Source organism: Dipodomys ordii, unplaced genomic scaffold (assembly GCF_000151885.1).
Source record: "Dipodomys ordii isolate 6190 unplaced genomic scaffold, Dord_2.0 Scaffold3, whole genome shotgun sequence".
NCBI lineage: Eukaryota > Metazoa > Chordata > Mammalia > Rodentia > Heteromyidae > Dipodomys > Dipodomys ordii.
The window spans coordinates 14,858,467-14,886,453 of NW_012267219.1; the positions used below are offsets into that span (position 1 = coordinate 14,858,467).

General features: G+C 36.9%; 1 protein-coding gene across 1 annotated transcript; it reads right to left on the minus strand.

Moving 5' to 3' along the window:
• On the minus strand, nucleotides 1–27,983 carry Caps2 (calcyphosine 2). The gene is given in 13 exon segments (XM_013018705.1): nucleotides 1–176; nucleotides 1,399–1,495; nucleotides 4,326–4,445; nucleotides 9,870–9,926; nucleotides 10,156–10,253; nucleotides 11,335–11,411; nucleotides 14,945–15,018; nucleotides 20,960–21,084; nucleotides 22,220–22,276; nucleotides 22,279–22,341; nucleotides 22,344–22,377; nucleotides 24,206–24,304; nucleotides 27,882–27,983. Coding segments are annotated over 13 exon segments (1,179 nt in total).
• Between the last annotated feature and the right edge of the window lie 4 nt (nucleotides 27,984–27,987).

The following is a 27,987-nucleotide window of genomic DNA, read 5'->3' on the forward strand; positions in this document are numbered from 1 at the left end:
CTAAATTCCCCATGGAGTGCATGCAATGGTAACAAAGTCTTCATCTTCTGCCACCCCAATGCTTAGACTTTCACAGTAATCTTCAAATTCACTGTAGGACACTTCCTCAGATTTGCTGCAGGCATCTATCAATATTTCGAGAAAAGCTGATTTGATTTCTTCCTCTGTGGACTGGCCTGTAAAAACAGTTTTGCCCATGAGCTAGTTCTGTAAAAGTTCAGAGAATGACTGATAATAATAAAGGGATTCTTATTTATCTGATAAAATCCTTTCAGCCATGTATACTATCATGTCAGACTGCCCTCTAATGTACTTAAACAGGAACTAGAATTCCCCTCATAATTTGCTACCCCATCCCCCCTGCCTTCCTCTTACTTTGACCTATTCCAAGTCATAGAACATAGAAGAAAAAAATTCATGACACTTTTGATTGGAGGAAAAGAAGCCACAGGATGTAGCCAGAGTATATTCAAAAGAGAATGAACAAAACTTGGAGACTAAAACATCCACATGACCCTCTAAAACACTTTACAGTGCAGCTGCATGTTGAGAAGCAGACTTAAACAGAAATACCATTTGTCACTTGCCTGACAAGGTGGACAGCATTAGAGTAACATCCACAGCTTCCTCCCAAACCAAGTGTCCTCTGGTTGGCTTAGAACATTATCAGGTTCCTCTCTGCCTACAGGCTGAACTCTATTTTGAATATCAAAAACAGTTGCTACCTTTTAAAACATCTCACACAAGGAAAAGAGCACAGAGTGAATGTTTTATCAAGAGGTTTCTTTTACCTCTCTTACTCAAGAGAAATATTTACAATAAATATCAAATTTCCAATACCATTATATAGAAAGACATTTGGTATATTCCATTTCCATTGAACTTCAAAATACATTTTTTCTAATAAGTTACTTAGTAAACTATTTTCTACAGTTAAAATTAAATTGTATACTTCATAAGTCTTTTTTTGAAGTTAATTACAACTTCTACAGAACTTTTATCCAAGAGATGGCCATGCAAATAGATGATAATTTCTAAATTATCTCTTTTTAAAGCAATACAGGTTTTCCATTTTTAAGAATATTTAGTTTGGCTGGCTGTAGTGACTCATACCTGTAATTTTAGCTAGTCTAGAGGCAGAGATAAAGAGGATTGCAATTCAAGGCTGGCCTGGGGTAAAAGTCAGATTCCCTTTCTATCAAAAAACAATTCTGCACTGTGGTATAGCTATACTCCCAGCCACCCAGCAGGTGAAGATAGGAAGATCAAGGTTGGAAGCCAGCCTCAAGCAAGAACTCAAGACAAAAGTAATGAACTAACTAAATAAGGAGGTACAGCAAAAGAGGGAGGCTAGGGAATGGTTCAAATAGTGACTTCATTTTGACTCATTTTAATTACCTGAAATGACTTGAGGATGCTTCTTTGGCACAGTAACACTTCCTATGTCTATCACAGACACAATGCCAGTTTTGTTAAAATCTAGTTTTATAAAGGCCTTAATAAAGAGAAAAACATTATGTTTTCTGTGTTGTCATTGGATATGAGATCCTAATTTCTCATACAAAACTAAACTACAATATGAAAGAAGCATCATAAGTACTGGAGAAAAAAATACTCACACATGAGACTAGACAACACACACTCAAACATTTAGCTTTTATACTTTCTGGTATTCTCACCTTGTGAATGTCACCTAGCCTCTGATTCTCAGGCTTTCCTACACTGTGAAATGAGCAGTCGTGTATAAGAACTCTCAAGTAGGTAGCATGCACCAGGCCCTGAGTTCAAACCCCACTACTGCTATAAATAAATAGATGATAGATATAGATAGATAGATAGACAGACAGACAGACAGATAGATAGATAAATAGATAGATAAATATTACTCACAGGTAACTTACAGTTCTAGATTCATATGAAAATGATAAAGGATCAAAACAAAGTGCCAGGCAGATGATTTAATTAAAAAAATGAGTCTACAAATACGCCATCACTAAAATCAATGAAGAAAGATGCTGCTTGTTGCTTGAAGCTTCAGATCTTTAGAAATGCTAGCTGCTTTATTGCTCTTCTAATTCAATATCAAAAACATACCATAAAAGATTATACTGGGAAGACAATGGGGTACAGAGCAGCTCACAAGCAATCCAAAGTAACACCTCACATTTGCAAGAGAGGCAAACCCAGAATCAGAATTCTTTATTTCACCATATTGAATTCACCACAATCTGACATATTTTAGAGGGAATGTGCCCTTCCTCAAACCCAACTTGCTGTATCAAACTCTTATACTTGTTACCTCAGAGTATAACTGTGTTTGAAGATAGGTGTGTAGGAAGACAACGATTTAAAGCAACAGCAGGGTAGAGCCTAGTGTAATATGACTAGCGTTCTTACAGAAAAGTAGCAGGACAAACAACACAAACAGGGGCAACACAGTGAAGACACAGTGACCAAAGCCATGTGCAGGTCAAGGAGACAAAGACAGAAAACAGCAGGAAAAACCAAACTGCTGTCCCCTTCTTGAACTTCAAGACACCAAACAATGAGAAATGATTGTTTGTTGTTTAAGTAGGCATGCTGTTATGACAGCCTGTAGCAGAGTATTTTGTAGAGTATCTTATAACTCTTTTTCAGTCCCAGGACCAAGGTACTTAACCAAGACAACTGTCTCACTTCTACTTCTGAAATTCAAACCTATTGCTGTGCTATTTAAAGCACAAATAAGTGCACATTAATAAATATTATACCGTGAATTGGTTTTGTTTGAGGTTTTCATTATGTCTGCTGTTCAGTAAGGTAGATTTTAATTTTTCAATTTAAGATTTATAACTGATATATGTATAACACTCTATACAGAATAGATGTGTTTCAATATTATATGCCTATATGTGTGTGCACATGTGTTCTGTATCTGATGCATATACAAAAGTAAAAACATTGCACTGCACAAAATTATACTCTAAAAATGGCCAGTAGAATTGAATATGTAGTTTCCTACAACATTCAGGACTGCTATTTTAATTTCAATTTAGCCTGATCTTTGTAATCTTCATTTTTTTTTCTTTTTCCAGGGCTGAGGACCGAACCCAGGGCCTTGCGTGCGCCGGGCGGGCGCCCTTCTGCTGGGCTAAACCCCCAACCCCTGTAATCTTTATTTTATGATTCAGTATGTATAGTATAAAAAAGAGATACACCCAGATGCCCTCAGTAGATGAATGGATGAAAAAAATGTGATACACACACACACACACACACACACACACACACACACACACACACACACTGGAATTCTATGCCTCCATCAGAAAGAATGACATTGCCCCATTTGTTAAGAAATGGAAAGCCTTGGAAAAAACTATATTAAATGAAGTAAGCCAGGCCCAAAGAAACATAGGTCCCATGGTTTCCCTTATTTGTAATAAGTAGTTATATGTCTGGGACAAGCAGAAAAGGTCAGATAAGATGATGTTAAGTGAAATGAACCCCAAAATAGGGACACAAGTGGGTTTTTTTTCTTGCTTGCTATTGTTTCTAACGTATTTATAAGGTACAATGTGATTTTTTTGTTGCTTTATATGTCCCTCCCCCACGGTATAACCCTTGTTTTCATTGTATTTGATGTTGGTATAATTTGTGGAGGGGAAGGGAAAAAACAAATCATTTAACTAGGGATACAGGTGGACCCATTGCAACAATGAGATGTACAAGACACTATGTTGAAAACCAAACTTTACAATTTAGGTGTGGGGGGGTATAGTTGAGGAGGTGGGGAGGGTAAACAAAGGAGGAGGCAACAATGCTTGATAAGAAATGTACTCATTACCTTGCTCATGTAATTGTAACCCCTCTGTACAGTATTTTCACAATAAAAAACTTGTTTAAAAAGAGATACATTTTAAATCATCACTTTGATACTATATGCTAAGCAAGGACACTGACATAGTCACTATTCTAGAACTATGTATGTGTTACCTCATTCAATCTCTACATTAATGCCATGGAATTGGAAACTGAGGCTCAAGGTACTTCATAACACATGCAGTCATACAGCTAGTAACTTAGAGAAGTAGCAATTTATAGAGCTTAGTAACTCAGAAATAAACTTGATTTCCATTGTATTTTCCTCTTACATTTTTTTCTAAAATTTATACCTGTTATCTTGTTTTATTCTCGGTAGATTTGTATGAATTAGTGGTATTTGTGTTTACAAAGCCCAAAATTACAGATACATTATTATAGCACATTTTCAGTAGTAATTCACTAAAGATTTAAGTAAAGAATTTAATGATCTATGAGCAAAAATAACTTACATGGTTACTTACCTTTCAAACAAAGGACTTTCTATATTCATTCATTTCACCAAAAATGGCACGTTTGAAGTCTCCACATTCCACCTGGCCCTGGCCATTGTCACTCAGAATTAGCCATAAAGATTCAAAATCCTGGAAACAGTCACAGAGTCCAGTATTACATCTCGAGGCTCTAGGCAGTCACAACAAAATCATCCTAGTCATCTTTTGTTATATCTTCTGTAGGCCTAGACATGGCAGCTCACTTAATTTAAAAAAAAATCTCAAATCTGATTAAACCATTGTGAACCCTACTTAAAAGGGACTCTGAGTTTAGGGAGGGCAAACAGATGAGATGATGGACAGTGATGAAGGGCTGACTAATCAAAAAGCACTGGACACCACGACGGACATGTTAAACCGTAACCGCCTTACATAACCTTCTGACGTTCAGAAAATAAAAAAGAAACATTTTAAAGGACTCTGACATGGGAAGGTATGTAAAGCTAAGAGTCATTTAGAAGTGTCAATAACTTACAAACTGATCTCTGTTAAAATGACATCATTTTACTGACCAATAGTAGTTGTATATATTTTTATGGAGTGTCTTAGGGAGTGCATATATACATTGTAGAATGATCAAATCAGGCAGAGCTATCATATCAAATAACTATCACTTCTTCTTGTTTAGAATATTTAAAACCCTTTGTTTTAGCTATTATCAAATATACAACACATTATTGACTATATTCACTATCTTGTACAGCAGACGACTAGAATTCATCCTCCTGTCTCATTGAAACATGGACCAACATTTTCCTAGCTCTCTCTCCATACCCTGCTAACTCTGCCATCCTCTGGTTACAAGTGTATTCTAAACTCACTTCCTTTTTATACAAAATAATATGGTTATCTGGTGCTTGTTTTTCAGCATTTCATTGAGGATGTGCACACACAGGCAGGTGTGAACTCAAAACCTTGAGCTTAAAAGGCAAGCACTCTACAGCTAAGCCATGCCTCCAGCTCTGCTTTTTGCTGGTTTGTGTGGGTGTTTTTGTTTGTTTGTTTGTTTTTACAGTCCTGGGTCTTGAATTCAGGACCTGTCCCTGAGCTTCTTTTGCTCAAAACTTGCACAGCGCTGCTTCCAGCTTTTTCTGTTTATGTGATACTAGGGAATCAAGCCCAGGGCTTCATGCATGCTAAGCAAGCACTCTACCACTGAGCCACATTCCCAGCCCTTTGCTGGTGGCTTTTGAGCTGGGTTTCACTTCCTGCCCAGGCATTCTCTATTTTCAACTTCCCATCATTGCTGGGTGACAAGTGTTCACCACTATACCCATCTTCCCTCTGTGGAGATAGAATCTCACAGACTTTTCTGCCCAGGTTGACTTGAAACATCAATCCTTCCATTCTGAACATCTCCACATAGCCTAGGATTACTGACATGAGCCACCAATGACTGGCTTCATTATTTTAAATGCATTATACCTGTTAAAATTCAAAGAACAGTTTAGGTTCTGAAATGCCTTCTATTGCATTGGGATGAATAATTGTATTTCTGCTAGTCTTTTGCTTGAAAGAATACACAATTTGAGTGACTCTAATAGTACTCCATGATCTACATGGAAAGGTATAATTTTGGGTAAAATACCTCATGTCAGTTTTTTTTTTCACTCTCTCATTACTATGTACTTCATTGGTGAATACGCTATTTAATAGAAAGTTCTATTCATGGTGTTCTTGACAATCAAATTATAGAATGAACTTTCTTTTAAAAGATTATCTATAAGTAGTTGTTCAAAGGAGTAATCATTCAACCAATCAGTTTATAAGTACAATGTATCTTGATGGATGACACATTCTAGATGCATCGTTCTATCCCCAACCTTCCCACCCCATCCTCTCCCCTCAACTTTCTTAGTTTCATAGGATATGCATTACACGCATTTTCTTTAACACAAATAACTATCATTTCAACATTTCAATCAAATTCTGAGCTCGGAATGAGAATGCAAATAAAACACTCACCAAGGTGCTTGACAAAGAAGACCTCAAAAATATTCTCTTTGACTTCCTTCTTATTTTTCTCAAAACTTTCAGAAGAAACTAAATCTCAGGATGCCCTGTCTCCTCTTCATTCTCAACCATCAATACATTTTTCGCATCATAGGCCCTTAGTTGAATTGAAAATGAGCTTGGGCCAGATGCTAGTGGCTCACACTTGCAATACTAGCTATTCAGGAGGTTAAAAGGATCATGGTTTTAAGACAGCCCAGGCAGAAAAGTCAGTAAGACTCTATCTCCAGCATAACCAGTAAAAACCCAGGCTAGAGGCATGGTTCAAATAGAAGAGTGGTAGACAAGCAAGCCTAATGAATACAAGGCCCTGAGTTCAAACCTCAGCATTAGCAATGATGATAATAATAACAACAACAATAATAATAACCAAATGAGCTTGGCCTTTAAACTCATGAGTAATATGGACAGAAAGTAGTTTGCTCACCAACTCAAGCAATGCTAGAATTCCAAGATACTTTATGAATTTTTAAGGAAATTGTTTTAAGAATAAAGCAAGTTGGGCTGGGAAGGTGGCTCAGTGGTAGAGCGCTTGCCTCACATGCCTGAGGCCCTGGGTTCAATTCCTCAGCACCACATAAGCAAAAAGAAAAAAGCCGGAAGTGGTGTTGTGGCTCAAGTGGTAGAGCGCTAGCCTTGAGTTGAAGAGCTGAGGGACAGCGCCCAGGCCCCGTGTTCAGACCCCACGACCGGACCCAAAAAAAAAAAAAAAAGAATAAAGCAAGTTAAGGGGAGAGTAGGAAAAAACAAAGGAGGGGGTAACAATGTTCAACAAGAAATGTACTCATTACCTTACTCATGTAATTGTAACCCCTCTGTACAGCATCTTTACAATAAAATAAAATTTTAAAAAAGAATAAGGCAAGTTAAATAGCAAATCTGTTTAACTCTTCCTAGATACAATACATAATGAAAGATATCTGTTTTTAAAAGCTGAGAAAAGCCCAATGATAATATTTTTATTTTAATCGGGCTTTTTGGGTGCATATCATATTTTAATTTCAAAAAAAAGAGAATATGTCCTCCCATGACCATTTTCCACAGTTAAAATAAAGGTTAGTGATTCTCATGACTTTTCCTCCTACTCCTTGAGTATGTTTTTTGGGAGAACAATTCCCAGTGATACAACAGGAAAGAAAACAGTAATATTGTTTAAAATATATAGAACCAGAGATATAACTGAGATGGAATCCTCACCTAGAATTTGCAAGGCCCCATTGGTGATTAGTTAAGCTACATTCCACTTCTATAATCCTAGCTACTCAGGAGGCTAAGATCTGAGGATCACATTTCAAAGCCAGCTCAACCAGTAAAGTCTGTGAGACTTTTATCTCCAATAAACTACCAAAAAGTTGGAAATAGAACTGTTGCTTAAGTGGAACAGTACTAGATGAAAAAAAAAAAAAGATAGTGCCCAGACTCTAAGTTCTCTCTCTCTTTCTCTCTCTCTCTCTGTCTCTCTGTCTCTCTCTCACACACACACTCACACACACACACACACAAAACCAGTGAAATAAAATCAATAATGAAATAAGCATATAAGAAAAGACAGTCATATAAGTTGTCGCTAGGTTAAAGTCTCATATAATTAGTATATATTTATTCATAAATCCAATAATAAAACTTTCATCTATCAATCCAAAAAGGAAGTTCTGCAGTGATAAAGAAAAATAAGGAGAACTAAAGAAAAACAAACAAAAAAAGGTCTCATGACTATAATCTTAGCTACTTAGGAGTTAGGAGGCTGAGATCTGAAGATCATGCTTTAAAGTCAGTACAGGCAAGAAAGTCTATTTACTCTTATCTCTACTAAATGATTTAAAAAAAAAAAGCCAGAAGAGGAGTTATGGCTCAAGTGGTTGAGTGCTAGCCTTGAGCAAAAAGAATCTTACGGACAGAGTCCAGATCCTGATTTCAAGCCCCAGGACCAATGTGTGCATACGTGCACACACAAATAACCAAAGACTTCCTAATGCTGTTTTCTCTTTGAAAGAGAACGATCCTTCATGTGTATCAGTAGGTGGGCTACAAGCTTAAACATAATAAAAAATCTAAAAGGCAGGTATGTCACAACAGTGGTAAGCACAGAATTTTACAGTCGATAAGGCATACTCCCTTGTAATTTTCTCATTTTAGCTTCCAGGCAACTGTGACTACAGTAATTAGCTCTGAAATGTTCAGGCAGAGTCTGTCAATCAGAAAAGTTAAGACTTGTCCAAGACCACACAGTTAAAGAAGTACGCCTACATTGTGAACCTAAATCTTTCAACTACAATTTCCAGTGTTCCTTCTACAAAATGAAATATACTTTTTAAGAAAAATAAATGTTTGAAGTAAAAGAGGACCAGGCAAAAGAATCTGTTAACTAAAATCCTTGATATGAATCAGATTCATGTTCTTTTAGAATATAATCCAAATTTGGGTGCAGTGGCTTACTTCTATAATCCTAGCTGCTTAGAAGGTTGAGACCCAAAAGATAGAGGTTCAGAACCACCTGAGTAGAAAAGTCCTCAAGACTCCATCTCCAATTAAGCATCCAAAAATAGGCTAAGAGGCATGGTTCATGTGGTAGAGCACCAGCCATGAGCAAGAATGCTAATCAAGATTGCAACCCTGAATTCAAGTTCCATATTAAAAAACTCAACCTGGATGTGATCCTCACCAAGAATTTTCCCATAATTCTCCCACTCCTCCATAACTTGGTTTGGAATTAGGGACCACCTTAAGTCATCCAAAAACATGTTCTACTTGACATGTACATTAACTTAGAACCATTTTCTCCAGTAATAAAGATCACAGGAGTAGAAAACTCATCTTGTTATAGCTTAGTACAGTGCCTAGTTATGAAGCCAAATATATGACAAAGGATAACTGTTTGAGTTATCCTTTCTTTGTTGCTTTGTATGTCCCTCCCCCACAGTATAACCCCTGTTTTCACTGTATTAGATGTTGGTATAATTTGTGGAGGGGAAGGGAGAAAAACAATTGTTTAAATAGGGATACAGGTGGACCCATTGCAACAATAAGATGTACAAGTTGTTACGTCGAAAAACTAACTTTACAACTATGGCCAGGGGTGGGGGTGGAGGGGTGGGAGGGTGAAAAGGGTGGGGGGGTGGGAGATGGGAAGGGATGGGAAGGGAAAACAAAGGAGGAGGCAACAATGCTTGATAAGAAATGTACTCATGGGGCTGGGAAGGTGGCTCAGTGGTAGAGCATTTGCCTTGCATGCTCGAGGCCCTGGGTTCGATTCCTCAGTACCACATAAGAAAAAAGCCAGAAGTGGTGCTGTGGCTCAAGTGGTAGAGTGCTAGCCTTGAGCTGAAGAGCTGAGGGACAGTGCCTAGGCCCAGAGTTCAGGCCCCACGACCGGACCCCAAAAAAAAAAAAAGAAAGAAAAGAAATGTACTCATTACCTTGCCCATGTAATTGTAACCCCTCTGTACGGTATTTTCACAATAAAAAATTAATTAATTTTTTAAAAGTTTTTCTGGTTTCTACCTTTTCAGATACTTCTAAATGAAATACTTTTAGGGCTTGCTTAAAATCTGCTTTATCGGGGCTGGGAAGGTGGCTCAGTGGTAGAGCGCTTGCCTTGCATGCCTGAGACCCTGGGTTCGATTCCCAGCACCACATAAGCAAAAAGAAAAAAGCCGGAAGTGTCGCTGTGGCTCAAGTGGTAGAGCACTAGCCTTGAGCTGAAGAGCAGAGGGACAGTGCCCAGGCCCAGAGCTCAGGCCCCACGACCGGACCCCAAAAAAAATTTTAAAAAATAATCTGCTTTATCTAAAATTCCATTTCCTTCATTTTCCAATTGTTGGATATATTTTCCTAATCCCGTCAAAACATGAACACCTCTTTTCTGTAGTTTTCCTTTTAGCACATCTATTTAACAAGAAGAGAGATTGAAACTGATTGCATCTGTGAACAAAAGTATCAGACTATCATTGTCTCTCCTGTAAGAAAACAAAGGCTGACATCATGGAAAGAGGGGCTGTGACTGTTCCCTTAGATTGTGTGATTGAAACAAAGACTTCGGGAAGTAGGTTTTCAATAAGGTTTTATATGTAACTGGCCAACGTAGACACATTAGAACCACAGCACCACTCTGTGGTGAAAGTGGTACATTTTCAAATGCAGGAAAATTTTCTCTTTATTAGAAAGTAACCTAAATGTTACAAATAAAATCTTAAATTTCTCGTGTCTATTTCCTTATCTAACATTAGCATTTTTAATATCTTCCCTCTTTCTTTGTTGCTACTGAGTTTTGAGTTACAAAATGGGTGCCAAGTAAATCACTCAAAAAAATCAGTTTAGAAATTTGTGTATGTGTATGCCAGTACTAGGACTTGAATTCTGGGCCTGGGTGATGTCCTTTACAGTTTTGTTTTTTTTTTCTCAACGCTGGAACTCTACCATTTGAGCCATGCTGCCATTTCAGTTTGTTGGTGGTAAACTGGCGATAAGAGTCTCATGAACTTTCCTCTCACAGCTAGTTTGAACCATGATCCTCAGATCTCAGCCTCTTGAGTAACTAGGATTATAGGCATGAACCACTGACACCCAGCATCAGTTCAGAATTTTTTTTAATAGTTTGACTTCTTTAAATTGCATTATGGTTTCAAAGTGCTATCCTATATTTGCTTATTTAAAGTAGCCTTTTTCTTTTACCACATCTCTCTTTAGAATATCATTCAGTGCATAAAGCAAGTATATTGCAAAAACCTGTATTACCAGTACATTCTAAATCTTAACTTCATAACTCACATAATACTCTGGACCATTCACTTAGAGGAAGCTCTACAAATATTTTTAATATTTTTAATATTTAATATTAACTTTAAAAATCAAATAGGAGGTCTAAATCAAATGCTACAAAACTTAGAAGGATTTGAACAATACTTCTTTCAGTGAACAGTGAAAATGGCTAAAAATTAAGACTTGAGAGTGGAATGAATGCACTCACCTTGAATAACCTTGAAAACTAGCCTATCACTGGTTTCTTGACTGATTGTATCTTCCTCCTGTCCCATAGAAACAGTTCTGCAATTGACATGTTCACAGTGATAAAAAAAAAAAACAAACACCAAGAAACAAAAATCCCTACATTACAATCTTGAATACCCAAACTAACCACTCCAGGGTTTCTGACTCAGAGGCTTTCGGAGTTGGAAGTGTGCTAAAGTCCAAAGGTGTCCCAACTTTGCCTGCTGCTTTGATTCCCAGGAGAATAATGGCAAGACCTCAAGCCCTTACAACCTTCCAAGAGCTTCTAGTGAGCATATTCATTTTATATTGTTTTCAATGTTCTTATATATATTTAATTGAAACTTAATTTAAAAGAAGTTTCAATAAAATGTTTTTTGTCAAAAAGCCCTGCAAGGGCTGGAGGTGTGACTCAAGTGGTAGAGCATCAGCTGTGAGGAAAATCAAGCAAGGCCTCAAGACTCAGTACTAGAACAAAAAAGTAGCCCTCCAAATGTACACATTTTAGAAATATAGTATACAACCAATACCAATTTTCTTGTAGCCAATTTGTAGGATATGGCCTCTCATACATCTATAGTGCACCGGTTGCTGCCAGTTTGGATCATGTTCAGTAACAAACATTAAGTAGCTTATGGCTGTGACTTTAAAAAAGCAATTTTTCCTAGCGTGGATGTCTCATGCCTATAATTCTAGCTACTCAGGTGACTGAGATCTGAGGATTGCAGTTCAAAGCCAGTCCAGGCAGGAAAGTTGGTAACACTCTCAATTCCAATTAATCACCAAAAAAAGCCTGAAGTGGACCTGTGGCTCAAGTGGTAGAAAGCTAGCCTTGGGCAAAAGAAGCTCAAGGACAACACCCAAACCCTGAATTCAAGCCACAGAGCTACTACTCGCCCCCACACCCCCCCCCCAAAAAGCCATTTTAAAGTCATTTGTTTGACTCACTGTATCATGGTGTTTATTATGTTTGGACAGATGAATCTTATAACGATAAGGATCCCAACACTTACTTATTCTAAAAACAAAATATCATATGAGCAATGTGGGAAAATTATATTGTATTGCCATCTCATATTGCAAAACTTGTTATTTTGGCAGTATTTTGTAAAATAAATAGCAATGGAAGGTCAGTAAGTTATTTTCGATACAAAGTGGAATATAAATTTTTTAATTCATTGTAACTATTTTCACAAGTGGAGTAGATAAAATCTTAACTTGTATAAAATCTTAACTTGAAACTAAATACTTTGTGATAGAAATTCATAGACATAAAAAATTAGTGTTACAGTTACTGGGAACTAAAATTAGACTTCTATCTCTAAAACACAATGCTTTACTTAGCCTTTTAGAGCCATTAGTCTAAATTCAACAGACGTTAGTTGTCATTCTTTGACAAGTTACTGTGGTATTTTCTTTTTCTTTTATTTTTATGTATTTATTTATTTATTCATGAGGCTTGAATTTTGTGCCTGGGCACTATCCCTGAGCTCTTCAGCTCCTGGCGAGCACTCTACCATGTGAGCCACAGCACCATTTCTGGTTCTCTGGTGGTTAATTGGCGATAAGAGCCTCATGAACTTTCCTGCCCCGGCTGGCTTTGAACCTCAATCCTCAGATCTTCGCCTCCTGAGTAGCTAAGATTATAGGCATGAGCCACTGGTGCCTGGCTATTTTCCATTTTCTAGAAGTAAATCTTTTTTGGCTTTTCAGAATTAAGATAGATGATAATAATTTTCACCTTTGGGAAAATATTTAGACATGCTCAATAAAGTAAAGTACCAAGGGACAAGCTGTCCTTTGTACAACCTATACTAAGTCTCTTAGATTTGTTCTGGCTCACTTCAGTGGCTTTGGATGTATTGTTCTTCTGACTCTGGCATTCTTGCTCATTTTCTGAGTGCTAGTGTGTATTCCCTCTCTAAGAGTCAATGCAAATGTCCCATCAGTGATGCTTCTGATGAACGCTTCTCAATAGCTTCTTTTCCAGGACTCGCATAATCTACTCTTGTGTTCTACTAGACACTTAACCATTTCTGAACCTTACTTTTACCTCTCTTCCCTGCCCATGGTCAGAGACCATCAAAGTGTGTATTAGAGTAGTAAGAAAGCTATGTGAAGCTTTTGTCCTCATGGGCTGGCTTCAAACAGCAATCCTCAGATCTCAGCCTCCTTAGAAGTCAGGATAACAGGCATGATCTACTGGCACTTGGTACAATAGAGACTTTATAAGGTAAAGTAGAAGGCCTTAAAAACTACTGAACTTGTACTCAAAGATATGCATGATTAACTTTTATTGTCATGAAAGGTTTAAAGTCCCTGAACAAGTACAATAATTTAAAAACATACATTTTACCAGAAATAAACACCAAGAAATGAAGCAATATTATGTATTGCTGGAAGTATGCAAGCCTGTAACAACAGATTAAAAAATCTTTTCACTTGTAATTTATTCTACCTACCAGTGATCTGCTAAGCTATTGACATATACATTTTACTAGAAATAAACACCAAGAAACAAAGCAATATTATGTATTGCTGGAAGTATGCAAGCCTATAACAACAGATTTAAAAACCTTTTCACTTGTAATTTGTTCTATCTACCAGTGATCTGATAAGTTATTAACATTGAATGAAATTAAACATCCTACATAAAAGTTAACTTTTAAAATAGTTTAGAAACCTCTCGTAGTAATATGTATCTTGGAAAAATCCATTCCTAGCTGGGTATGGTGGCTCATGCCTATAATCCTACCTATTGGTAAGGTGAGACTAGAAGAAGCAAAGTTTAAAGCCAGCTTGGGCAAAAAGTTCATGAGATCCCATCTCAATAGGAAAAGCTGGTGGCATGTACCTGTCATCCCAGCTACAGCAGAAAGCATACATAGAAAGATCCAGGTCCAAGCTAGTCTAGGCAGAAAGTAAGACCTTATCTGAAAAACAACCAGATGCCTAGAAGTACAAAGCCTTAAGTTCAAACCCCAGTACACCACCACCACCAACAACAACAATAAAAATCAGTTTTACATTTATTTTTGAAAGACATTTAAATCACTCCTGATTAAAATATTGTGGAGGAGAAGAATGGAAAAGTGGCATTCATCAGGATGCTCATAACCTGACTTCTGGGATTCAAACTCTTGTACAACTAGAGCTATATACTTTCTATGATGTTTCTTACAGCTACATACTTTCTATATGTTTTGTATCAGATTTTGTTACTACTTAATAATATATAATCTCAATTCACATTCTCCATTTAAATAAGACTGTTATTTCTACTTTGGGATGGGGGACAGCCCTAGGGCTTAAATTCAAGGCCTGGGCCATATCCCTGAGCTTTTTTGCTCAGGGCTAGTCCTCCTCCAATTAAGTCACAGCTCTACTTCTGACTTTTTGGTGGTTAATTGGAGATAAGTCTGGTGGACTTTCCTCCCAGGGTGGCTTTCAATCATAATCCTTTGATCTCAGCCTCCTGATTAGCTAAGATTACAGATGTGAGCCATGAGCACCTGGCTATAATTTCTATAGGAAAAGAAAATCTATCTTTACAATAAAAGAATTTCAAAATATAATCAATTCACTACTACCTTGATATGATCCTACTATCAAACTGAACTTTATGAGAAAGTACATTTTCTTTTAGTGTAGAGTTGGTCCTTATCTTGTCAAAAACATATTTCATCAATAATTTTTTAAATATTTGATATAAATGAAAAATGTATAAAAATGTTATGATAACATTTTATGGTAATGTTTTGACATAACAAATTAGAGGAATAGGAGAAACCCTAGGTTTGGTTGGCACAGGCTGAAATTTTCTTTTTTGGGGGTGGGGGCGGGGCTGGTCCGGTCCTGAGGCCTGAACTCTGGGCCTGGGTGCTGTCCCTCAGCTCTTCAGCTCAAGGCTAGCACTCTACCACTTGAGCCACCTTCCCAGCCCCTGGCCGAAATTTTCTTAATAGAGAGCCAGAAACACAACAAATCAAAGAAAGGTTGGACAAATGGGACTGCATGAAATTGCAGAGCATCTGCATGGCAAAGGACATAGCTATCAAGATCAATAGAAAGCTCACGGATTGGGAGAAGATCTTCACTAGCCGTACAACGGACAAGGGTCTCATATCTAAAATATACCTTGAACTCAAAAAATTAAATCCACCAACAACAAATCTTCAAAGAAACAACTGCCCAATAAACAAGTGGGCTAAAGACTTAAAGAGAAACTTCTCTGAAGAAGAAAGAAGGATGGCCAATAGACACATGAAGAAATGCTCAACCTCTCTAGCCATAAAAGAAATGCAAATCAAAACAACACTGAGATACCTCCTCACCCCAGTTAGAATGGCTAAAATCAAGAACTCTAATAACAGATGCTGGAGGGGATGTGGACAGAAGGGAACCTTACTGCATTGTTGGTGGGAGTGTAAACTTGTTCAACCACTTTGGAAAGTAGTATGGATGTTTCTTAAAAGACTCCACATAGAGCTACCCTATGACTCAGCAATCCCACTTTTGGGCATTTACCCAAATATTTACAAACAAGACCACACTAAAGCTACCAGCACGACTATGTTTATTGCAACAATATTTACTATAGCTAAAATATGGAACCAACCCAGAGCCCCTCAGTAGATGAATGGATCAAGAAAATGTGGTATATATACACAATGGAATTCTATGCCTCCATCAGAAAGAATGACATTGCCCCATTTGTTAGGAAATGGAAAAACTTGGAAAAAATTATATTAAGTGAAGTAAGCCAGGCCCAAAGAAACATAGGTCCCATGGTTTCCCTTATTTGCAATATCTAGTATATGTCTGAGTTAAGCAGAAAATGTCAGATAAGGTGATGTTAGGGAAATGAACCCTAAGATATATATTCAAATGCTTTTTTCTTTCATGCAATTGTTTCTAACACATTTATAAGATGATTTCTTTGTTGCTTTTTATGTCCCTACCCCACAGTATAACCCCTGCTTTCACTGTATTTGATGTTGGTATAATTTGTGGAGGGGAAGGGGAAAAACAAATCGTTTAAATAGGGATACAGGTAGACCCATTGCAACAATGAGATGTACAAGTCATTATGTCGAAAACGAACTTTACAACTCTGGTGTGTGTGGGGGAGAGGAGGGCAGGGGGAGGCTGGGAAGGGATGGGAAGGGGAAACAAAGGAGGAGGCAACAATGCTTGATAAGAAATGTACTCATTATCTTGCCTATGTAATTGTAACCCCTCTGTACAGTATTTTCACAATAAAAAAATTAGATAACATGGATTGTTAATACACACAAAAGGGAAAACCTTAAGACACAGATTATAAGACATGAGTGATTTTTATATTAGAATCTATCATTATAAAAGTGAATATTGAACAGGGAAAGCAAATTTGTGACTGACACTGTTGCAGGATTTCCTGTAAGCTGGTTTGTTTGAAACAGGGCCTCAGTCCTTCCGGTTCAACCTTTCTGATGCTAGGGTTACAGGCATGTGCCAACATGCCCTACCTGACAGCCATTTCTATTCGCCTTTGTCTCTCTTCCACCACAGATGTTAGTCTTTGCAACCAGGTCTAAGGAAATCCAATTCTACCAAATTTTCCAGGAAAGATGAGACAGTGGCAATGAGAAAGGTTCCTGTTTCTGAAAAAAAAAAGGGAGGGGGGGAAGGATGTAACAATGGGAGGCAATTTATGCCTCAAGCAGCCAAGCCAGAAAGGTCAAGAAGAGCTAGAGAAGCTAGCCCAGAGCTAAAGTATCATCTAAACTGCCTATCTCCAGGAGCTACTGCTATAAGAAAAGTAGTTGTTTTTTCCCCCAGTGGGAAAAAGCATTGGAGCTAGTTCAAGCCTTGGAATAGATCTATCAGTTATTTAATCTCTGTCATCTTTTGACAGTTACTGAATGGTCTCATAGGGTCTGCCAATCAAAAGTTGCTGCAAACTATGAAGAAAAATTCAAAAGCCCACATTTTCATACCCTATAGCTAACAATATCCTTTGTCTCAAGAAATATAAGGTTTCCATGATAGATCATTATTTCTCTTCCCAAATAATTTTATGATATTCTTCCCACAAAACTGCATGTATAATGAAATTGAAATAGCAATAATATGCATAATAAGTAAGTGGAGGGGGGCTAGGGGGGAGGAGGGGAGATCACTGAGATCTTGAAAAGCTTTCCCTCCGTAAAGATTAGCTCTCTCCTAAAATCGAGGCCTCCACAAAAAGGGAGTAGGAGATAGTAAAAGAGCCTTCAAACCAAATGAGACATCATGAATACACAGAGTGGGCATGAAAGTTTTGACAGTTCATTCAGTGTAATCCATGAGCACTAATGAATTTGTTTATGACTAGAACAATTCTCAATGCTGAGAAAATAAGAACCACAAGAGCTGCTACCATTTATAAAGGATTTTCTAGACACAAGGTATTATTAAATCACCTTAAAGTATATTGATTTATTTAATCGTTGCAATAACAATATACAGTAAGTACTATTGTCTTCACTGTACAAGTAAATGTCATAAAGCCAAAGTATGTTAAGTAATTGCCCAAGGCTGCAGGATGAATAAATTGTAGCAATAGAAAATAAATTAAATGGCTCTTAACCATTCTACTTTATTACTGCTTGGTAGTGAGCAGAACTCTTTTTAATGATGACAGGTTGAAGTAATTGTGCCAAGGAAACTGGAGCCTTCTTGGAAAGATAAAAGAAGTAAGTACATATTTACATTATGAAATGCAATGCTTTGCTCTAACTTTAGTGTCCAATAAGTAAAAGAAACAGTTCCTTCTATCCAAGTTCTGAACCAACACTTAAAAAAGAATTAAGCATACTGAAAACTAAATAGACCAAATAGAAATTTTATTCATTATTGATAAAGCTGTTGGAAAGTATGCTCTGATATGGGCAGTGACAATAAGCTACATCCTTAACACTAGAATTGAACAAAGTAACCTATAAAAATTAATGATTAGGGGAAAATGTGTGAGACTCTGCAAGTAGCTGTCTCCCCAGAAAAGGGGACAGGAAGGGTTGCACCACACATGCCATTCCCAATTCTCTCCTCCTCTGAGATATGAGCAGGTAAAAAACAACTAAATAAATGAAAGAGAGGGTAAGAAATATCTATGAATTGAACTAAGCTAATAAATATTGCTTTCAACAAGTTTCAAGCACTTAATATTAAGCAATGCTAACTGAAGAAAGGGATTTTTATTTAGTAATAAAATAAAGTAGCAATTAAAATAAAAGTGTCTTACTGGGTGCTGGTGGCTTACGCCTGTAACCCTAGTACTCAGAGTCTGAGATCTGAGGATCGCAGTTCAAAGCCAGCCCAGGCAGAAAACTACATGAGACTCTCATCTCCAATAAAAACTACCAAAAGCCAGAGATAGAACTGTGGCTCAAGTAGTAGAGCACTGGCCTTGAGCTGAAGAGCTAAGGGACAGTGTCCAGGCCCAGAGTTCAAGCCCCACAACCTACCAAAAAAAAAGAAAGAAAGAAAAAGAAAAGAAAGTGTCTCAACTACACTTAAAGCAAGGTATAATCTATAATAACTAAGGATGATTCAGAAAGTGCACAGTAATAAAGCCATGGAAATTATGTACAGAGAAGACATGCATCAGCTGGAACCCAAGGGCACACAAGAAAGAAAAAGAAAATATACAGAGCCCATGCAGACAGTCCACCTAGAGTGCTGGAGTTCATGGTGGTAAGTGCTTTATGAGAAAGACTAGAACCACCACAGGCCTATTGGTTTAGAGGTCTGGGTAAACAGGAAGCAGAATAGAAGCAGAAATCAAACTGAGACAAAGAATCAGAAAATGGACCACATGGAGAAATGACAAAAGAACTAGAGGAGACAAAAAGCCACAGATTCACTGCTCTGTCAGTAGCTACCTGTTCAATAAAGAAGTGTTCACTTGCATTTTATTTTTTTCCCCAAGGAAAGATTAGACATCATGTAAAGAAACCTTGCCTCTTTTCCTGAGGAAGAGGTGGGGTGTGTTGATGATTAAATACAAAATAAATGTAGTATGTTAGGGAGAATCATGACCTTGTCACTGTCTTTATGTAGAGATGAAGACTGGTTTAAGGAAGCGTGTGTGTGTGTGTGTGTGTGTGTGTGTGTGTGTGTGTGTAGTTGCTGGGTGGAGAAGACTGGACTTGCAATGGCTAATTTCATTTGTCAACTTGATTGGAACACAAGGTTCCAAACATTATTTTATTTTTATTTTTTGCAAATTCTTTATTGGGATTAAGTGATTACATAATTTCACAGTATTGTGGGATAGTGATGCTTAAAGTCACAAACACACCTGCATTTTAAAAACACATTGGTGTTAATTTCAAAGACCTTGATTACAGAATCAAATCCACAAGGGGAAAGGTAAATGAGTGTGCTAGCAATATGTTAAGGCTTAAACTTACTTGATGGTGAATTTTCATACACTGCCACTAATTACATAATTTTAAGGAAAGGAATACACCAATAGCTTTGAGTTATATATCATGGGACTTAAGTACTGGTGAAATCCCTCTCAACTATAACTTCAGGAGGGAACAAAGGTAAACCTTATTTAGGACACTATTTTGCCTCATAAATACCTTTGTTGGAAGTGGTGCTGTGGCTGAAGTGGTAGAGCACTTGCCTTCAGCTGAAGAACATAGGGACAGCGCCCAGGCCCAGAGTTCAAGCCCCACAACCGACAAAATAAATAAATAAATAAATACCTTTGTTATTTTTATGATAATCTGATAACTCCTTATTCCATTAAGCATAAATACCAAATAACAATAGACACAGAACATTATATGTATATGTTTCTACTGGAACAACTGTAACAAATATGTATCTCAGCATACTGACACACACAAAAAATCAGTCTGCCCAGTCCAGGGATTAATTACACATTGCTGCCAGTTGAGACCATATTGATTCTAGATAACTATGACCCAAATGAAATATATATTCGATAGAATATATGCATGGAATATATCTGATGGATATGATAATATAACTAGCATAATCCATATTGCTTTGTTAGCACATAGACCACCTATACCAGAGATTTCCTAGCTCATGTGCTCTAGCTTACATGCTGTTACAGTAGTATTTTATCAACTCTTTCCCATTGTCTTACGATATGTCTCTAGACCAAGGATCTATGGCTAAAGTCCCCCTGGGACAGTGGACTCCATCTTCAAGCAGTTTGCTCCTCTTAACTCAATGCAAAGAGACATGCTAGAATTATCTAAACAGACCTAGACAAAGCAATACTCATCAACCTAACAGATGTAGAAAAATACATAAAGTTAATATTGAAAGACTTGGATTTTGCTTTATTTTTCCAAAAGAAAACTTAATTTGATTCCTGGCACTGTCCTTACTTGGCTAAAATTTCTATCGGATTAATGGCTTCAGTTTCCAAAAAGAAATAAATACTTTACAAAAGTAATGATTTGATTTGCACATCCATGAATATACATCTCAGGGCAATTTAATAGATGCAATTATTTATTCAAGTAAAAGCCCATAAAATCTTGGAGGGTAAATTAGCTTAGTGACTTATCAGATAAGAACTGCTGATGACTTACTGCGTCTGATTTCCTTGCACTGTGCTGTGTGTGGTGAGGGTTGTTGGTAAAGGCTTGCTGTAGAAGGGCTTTCCTATCCAAAGTTGTCAGGCCCTCCATGCTGACTTCTTCACCTTGATCACACTATACATGAAAAACAATAGGAACCATCATATGGGCACTGAAAACATCTGTTTTATCAGATATTATAAGAGCTAGCTAGCCCCAAAAGACAAGTGTGAGATACTCCAACCTCCAAGAAAGCAGCAAAAAAAACAGTCTGAAAGTATGATTTAAGTAGAAAGCACTGACCATAAGCATAATAAGCTGAGTAAGTGCAAGGCCCCTGTGTTCAAGCCCCAGTACTGGGTAAAAGAAAAAAATTCCCAGAATGAGGTAAAAGGCAGTCAGGATGCTGATCATTTTTTAATAAAAGGGTTCACTGTAACATCTGAAACCAGTTTTACAACTTGTAAACTCAGAGACTGTCATCCAACATGAGTCTATGACAGCTACATCAAAAAACATGCAGCTTAATATTGTCCTATTTCTTACTTTCCAGGCAAGTAAAAAGCTCCAACTTGAGAAAAGATGACTATATCCCACACACTTTCACATTTGAAAATAGTGGTAATAAGCTTTTAAGTTTGTTGTAATGTAAGTAAAATACTATATTGAATTGCCCATGGCAACCAAAATAGTACTGAATGTTATAGTGATAACATAAACTTTCAGTTTGTTGCAAAGAAGTAATCCATAGCTATCAAAATAGTGCTGATTGGTAACCATTATGCTTATTATGATGAATAGCAAGACACACCAGATAGGAAGATATTTCTGTTATGCACATGTTTCTTGTTTTAAATTTCATTTAAAATGTTTTACAAAAGCTGGATGCTTGCGGCTCATGCCTGTAATCCTAGCTACTCAGGAGGCTGAGATCTGAGGATTATGGTTCTAAATATGCACAGGCAGAAAAGCCTGTGAGATTCTTATCTCCAATTAACTACCAAAAACCAGAAGTGGAACTGTGGATCAAGTCTTGAGCAAGAAGGGTAAGGAACAGCACCCAGGCCCTGAGTTCAATGTGGAGAGCTGCAGGGGCCGCGACCAAAGATGGCGCTGGCTTCCGCCTTCCACCTTCCCGATGGCGAGTGCTCTGCTTTGAGAAGAATCCCGGGTCGTGTCTTCCTTGCTGGTCCAGGCAGTCGCGACAGTTCAAGCTCTAGTACAGACACCAAAATAAAATATATAATACATTGCAAAGCCTCAGACATTACCTTTCATCTGCCTTCTTGCGTGGAGTATCTTTATATGTGATATTTGATTTTCTTTTCCTGCATTTCTTTGAGTATACTCCTTCTATCCCTCCTTCATTTCAGTTTCATTTTGTTGGTATTTGTTAGTGCTGGCAAATTTTCAGGTATTATTTCCAGTTTCTAGAGGTAAAAAGAAAATAGTGTGATGCTAACAGGCTTACCATTTGATATTAATGGGTTTACCACTTACCTTAGCATTTGTGCCTACAAAATAAATAATTAAAATCTATGTTTTCAACAGAGAGCTAACAATTTTTAGCTGGCAGCTCATTAGTGACCAATGAGAGCAGGCAGAGCTAGTCAGAATGTGCTCTTGACACTCTGTCAAAAAATGAACTTTACAATTTGGGAGAGGGGGGGAAGTGTAGTTGTGGAGATGGGAGAGAAGGAATGATAGGGGAAAAACAAAGGAGGAGGCAACAATGCTTGATAAGAAATGTACTCATTAGCTTGCTCACATAATTGTAACCCCTCTGTACAGTATTTTCACAATAAAAAACATATTTAAAAAAAAAAAGGATATGCTCTTGGCCTCAATACCAGTAAGTCTATACTTTGCTTTACAGCTGGTGCTCAGTCCTGGTTCCAAAAGAATTTGAGAAAAGAAAAACAAATTATTGTTTCTTCTTAAAAGTCTTAGGTAGGTGTTTTCTTTATTGCTCTGAGACTCCACTGCCAATCATTTCCTCCAAAGTAATCACAGAAACTGGAGATCACCAACCCTGAGAACCACTGACTGCATTTCTAGAATATCATGATAATCTGTTTTTGGGGGGAGGGGAGGGTCCAGTCGTGGGCCTGAACTCTGGGCCTGGGCGCTGTCCCTCAGCTCTTCAGCTCAAGGTTAGCACTCTACCACTTGAGCCACAGCGCCACTTCCGGCTTTTTTTTTCTGCTTATGTGGTGCTGAGGAATCGAACCCAGGGCCTCATGCAAGACAAGCACTCTACCACTGAGCCACCTTCCCAGCCCATGGTATTTTTGACTCCCTGCACATGTCCATAGGAATAAGGGATCACAGAGAAGATAGATAGAAGAAAGATTAAACAAAGTACTGGGAAAATACTAGGACATACACACTGACCTAGACAAAGACACATACACTCAAAATGGAGAACACAGTATCAGTGCAACCTTTGAAAAGGATATTGAATTCTAAACTACAAAAGAAGGATAAGGCATAGTTCAGAGAAAAACCTGTGTCAATGTATACAGTAATCTATAATCTATCCCATGGAGACACTTTGGATTAAGTGTAGTTATGTACTTACTCCATTACATTCTAGTAGCTTAAAGCATGATCCAAGAGATTAGTGTGACACTGTTAAACCAGTAAGATCTAATCTACACTAATACTGCATCATCAATATTATTATTACTATTACTTTCACTTGTACTACTGTGAATGGAACCCAGGACCTTCCATGCTGAGACCAGGATATTTGTGTAATTTTCCAAAAATAAAGTCTGAGAATATGAAAAGAACCAGCTATATGAGAACCAGCTATAAGACAAAGAAAAAGATACAAAAGCAATCTCTACCCCAGATTAGTCAGGTACCATATTTACTAGATATTGTCTTAAATACAAACACCTTACAAGAAGACACTTTGTATTAAGTGTCATTATTCACCTGCTCCATCATATCCTAACAGCTTAAAGCATGATCCAAGAGATTATTCTGACATTGTTAAACTAGGAAGATCTAATGTAATATTTTTTCAAACCTTTTAGTTATACCTGAACATTACTGATTTTATTTTTAGAATTGTAAATAGTATTCCTATGTGTAAAAAAAAAGTGAAACACAATTTACAATGATTGATTTTCATATATGAAGTATTTAAAGTAGACAATGTATAGAGTAAATAGCAAAATTTCTGGATCCAGTACAGTGCTAATAAGATAGATAATTGTGACACTTAGCAATTAGCAAATACATTCTAACCATGTCATTTAGATGATGCTGGTTATGTGGTATTTGGCATGGTATATCCCAACCAACAGCACAGGTTGAATTTGCTGAGTTAAAATGCATATGAGGGACCTGTGAAAAATCATCCTCAAAAATAAAATGTAATGATAATTAATATATACTTCATGTCATTCTGTGGCCAAATGTTTATTATGTTAAATATCAAGTAAACATTACCTCATCATCAGAACCAATAAGGCTCCTCAGATCAAGTGGTGGGACCTTGGAAGAGAGAATTTATGTAGCCTGTTTTTGTGTGTGCCAGTACTAGGGGTTGAACTCAAGACCTGGGCATGTTTGCTTTGCTTTTTGCTCCAGGCTAGCTCTCTACCATTTGAGTCAGAACTCCATTTCTGAGTTTAGTGTCTTAACGAATTTTCTTGCCCAGGCTGGATTTGAGCCACAATCCTCCAATCTCAGCCAATGCCACTAGTGCCTGGCTTTACACCAAGATCTGATTTATTATTTTGTTGATTTCTGAGAATTAAACACAGGAAGCAGAAATATTTATAATGCAAATTAAACTTAAAAGTGCATCATGTCTGTAGCGTAAAACAATGAATAACTCAAAAAATACTGAATGACATTATGTCAGTATCCAACACTATTGATTTCCCAAAGGAATCACCAAAGACATCTATAACAAATGAAACAACCAACCAACATTAACGTTGGAACTACAGTGGTTCATCATTGTAGGCTGGTTATAGATAAAGTTTAAAAAAATAAGGAAAGAAAGAAGGAAAGGAAAGAAGGAAGGAAGGAAGGAAGAAAGGAAGGAAGGAAGAAAGGAAAGAAAGAAATGCTGTATCAATAAGCTAAATTAATTTAACAATAAAGTCTCTAGATTTTATTAACATGTATGAATTTCCAACTATGCATATTTTATTTCAGTAAATGTTCAAATGAACTTAAAATACATTTAAATTTTTAACAAGCAAAGAAAAATTTAAATAAACTTATACTACAGTTTCAAAACGCCAGTTCTTAAGCATTTTCCAGCATGCACAGGGCAATTCTTTGTTACATTATCTACCAGGTAGAGCTACAGGATACTATTGATGCTTGCTCATTTTGAATTCACAAAAATGTCAATGTTTTATGACTCTGACTAGCAAATTACTGTCTTTAATCTACATTTCCAAGAAGCCTTGTAGTCTAAAATGTGCATAATACACTTTTATGTATTCTATACCTTTAAATGCCGGAGTACGTTACATATAAAACATGGTGTGTGCCATACCAAAAATAACGTTTTAGTGAAATTCATTAACTTGTTATATTCCTTCAAATTAAAGCATGGGTATACTTACCATTGAATTATTTTTTTACTATGCTAATTATACAATGGAAATGTTAAGTATTTATTAATAAATTCATATAGTGAGAAGATACATAAGTTTAGCCTGACTTACATATTATACATTATATTATATATGAAAATATCCAAATGTCCTCTATAAATATATATAATCTTTGTTTTTGTATATGAGTTTAAAAAATAAATCTAACTTTTAACAAGACAATTAAAATGAGCTTTCCAAATAAATACTTTAATACTTCAGGAAAAATTGAAAAATGATATTAAAGAAAATAAAACAAAGGATTGTAACAATGAGATGTACAAGTCATTATGTCGAAAAACAAACTTCACAACTTTGGCGTGGGGGGGGAGAGGATCGGGTGCGGGGGGAGTATGGGAAGGAAGGGGAAGGGGAAACAAAGAGGAGGCAACAATGCTTGATAAGAAATGTACTCATTATCTTGCCCATGTCATTGTAACCTCTTTGTACGGTATTTTCACAATTAAAAAATAAAAATAAATAAAAAGGTCAGTAGGTACTTTTATACTTAAGAAGGTAAGCTATGACTAGCTACAAAAAAAACCCAATAATAATATTTCCCAATAAATTCTATAATAAAACACTTAAGCACTCCTCTTTGTGCATGAGACACAGATAAACTAATAAGCAAGACAGGCCATCAATACCTGCATGTCCTTCTAAAGGTGAAGATACTGACTTAAGCAATAATAAGGAGAAAAGACTATGGCAGAGCAATCACATTCCATGTGTGCCTTCCTACTCTATGAATCTCCTCAATTTCTAAAACGAAAGGCAATCTTTAAAAGAAGCTCTGAGGACTGAACCAGGAATCCAAATGTCCAGAGAAAAGAGAAATCTGCTTCTACCAAAAAACCACCATCCTTCTAAACTGCTCATCTAATTTGTGATTTCATATGATACTGATGATAGGTATATAGAAATACATTCAAGACAGATGTATCACTATCCAGTGATTGTAAGAGTATGAAAACAAAAACTTACCTCAATACCAATTTAATATATCAGTTTTTAAACATGGTCCTAATAAATAGTTGAGTAGGAAATGGTAACGTTACACATGACCACTTAAGTAGATACTTAAAAATGCAGAAAACTTTATCACAAATCGAGGATTTTTTATAGTGTTGAAACCCCATGACATCATTTAACTTAAAAAAATGGGAACTTAGGAAAATAACTAGAGAAAAGCTGTACTTGTCATATTCAGACGTACAGAAGACATATAGAAGTTAAATAACAATAAGGAAACAATTAATGTACTATATGATTTCTTGTTTCTTCTGTGTGTTTTTCCCCTACTATGGCTTATTCCCTGTTGTCATTGTATTCTATTTTGGTACCCTGGGTATGGTATATATACATTTATCTGAATTAAAGACGGGAATGGGTACAACAAAAATGGTAAGACAAATCACAAAGGGGGAACCAATGCAACACTGATATTCACAAGACAATATGTTGGAAATGATCTGTACAACTTGGGGGGAAGAGGATTGGGGGGAAGGAAAGTAGGAGAAAATGAGAGAGGAGGTAACAAATTCGACAAGAAATGTACTCACTACCTTACCTATGTAACTGTAACCCACCTGTACATCACCTTGACAAAAGAAGTAAAAAAGTAAAATATTGCAATCAGTGTCTACTTTTAGTTATTATCTTCAACTTCAGAAGTTCCATTCTTCAAATTGCTGAAGTACTTGTGAGTGTGAATAGTCATGAAAACAAGCTGGGTGCTGATGGCTCAGGCCTGTAATCCTAGCTACTCAGGAGGTTGACATCTAAGGATCATGGTTCGAAGCCAGGCAGAGAAGAAAGTCCATGAGACTCTTTTCTCCAATAAACTACTCAGAAAAATCCAGAAGTGGCGCTGTCACTCAAGTGGTAGAGAGCAAGCCCTGAGCACAAAGAGGCTCAGCGACAGCCCCCAAGCCCTGATTCAAGCCCTAGGACTGGCAAAAAATAATTCATGAAAACATGAAGAGCCAGGCACTGATGATTCACACCTGTAATCCTAGCTACTCAGGAGACTAACAGCTGAGGAAAGAGGTTCAAAGTTAGCCTAGGGAAAAAAATCCATGAAACTTTGATCTCCAATTAACTACTCCCTAAAAAAGCAGGAAGTGTAGCTGTATCTCAAAAGTTAACAGGTTGATCTTGAGCAAAAATGCTCAGGGACAGCACCTAAACCCCTGAGTTCAAGCTTAAGACCAGCACAAAAAAAAAAAAAAAAAGAACAAGAAGAGCAGAGTCCACAACTACTTAATGAATCATCTTGCAAGAGAAAAATCCAACAGTTTACATACTTTGAATGGATTCTTCCTTCTAGAGAACAGTTGAGTTTGGCTCCTAGGAGCAGCAGCTGCTCTTTTAACATCTAAATCCATTCCAGTTTCTGTATTTATCATTGCA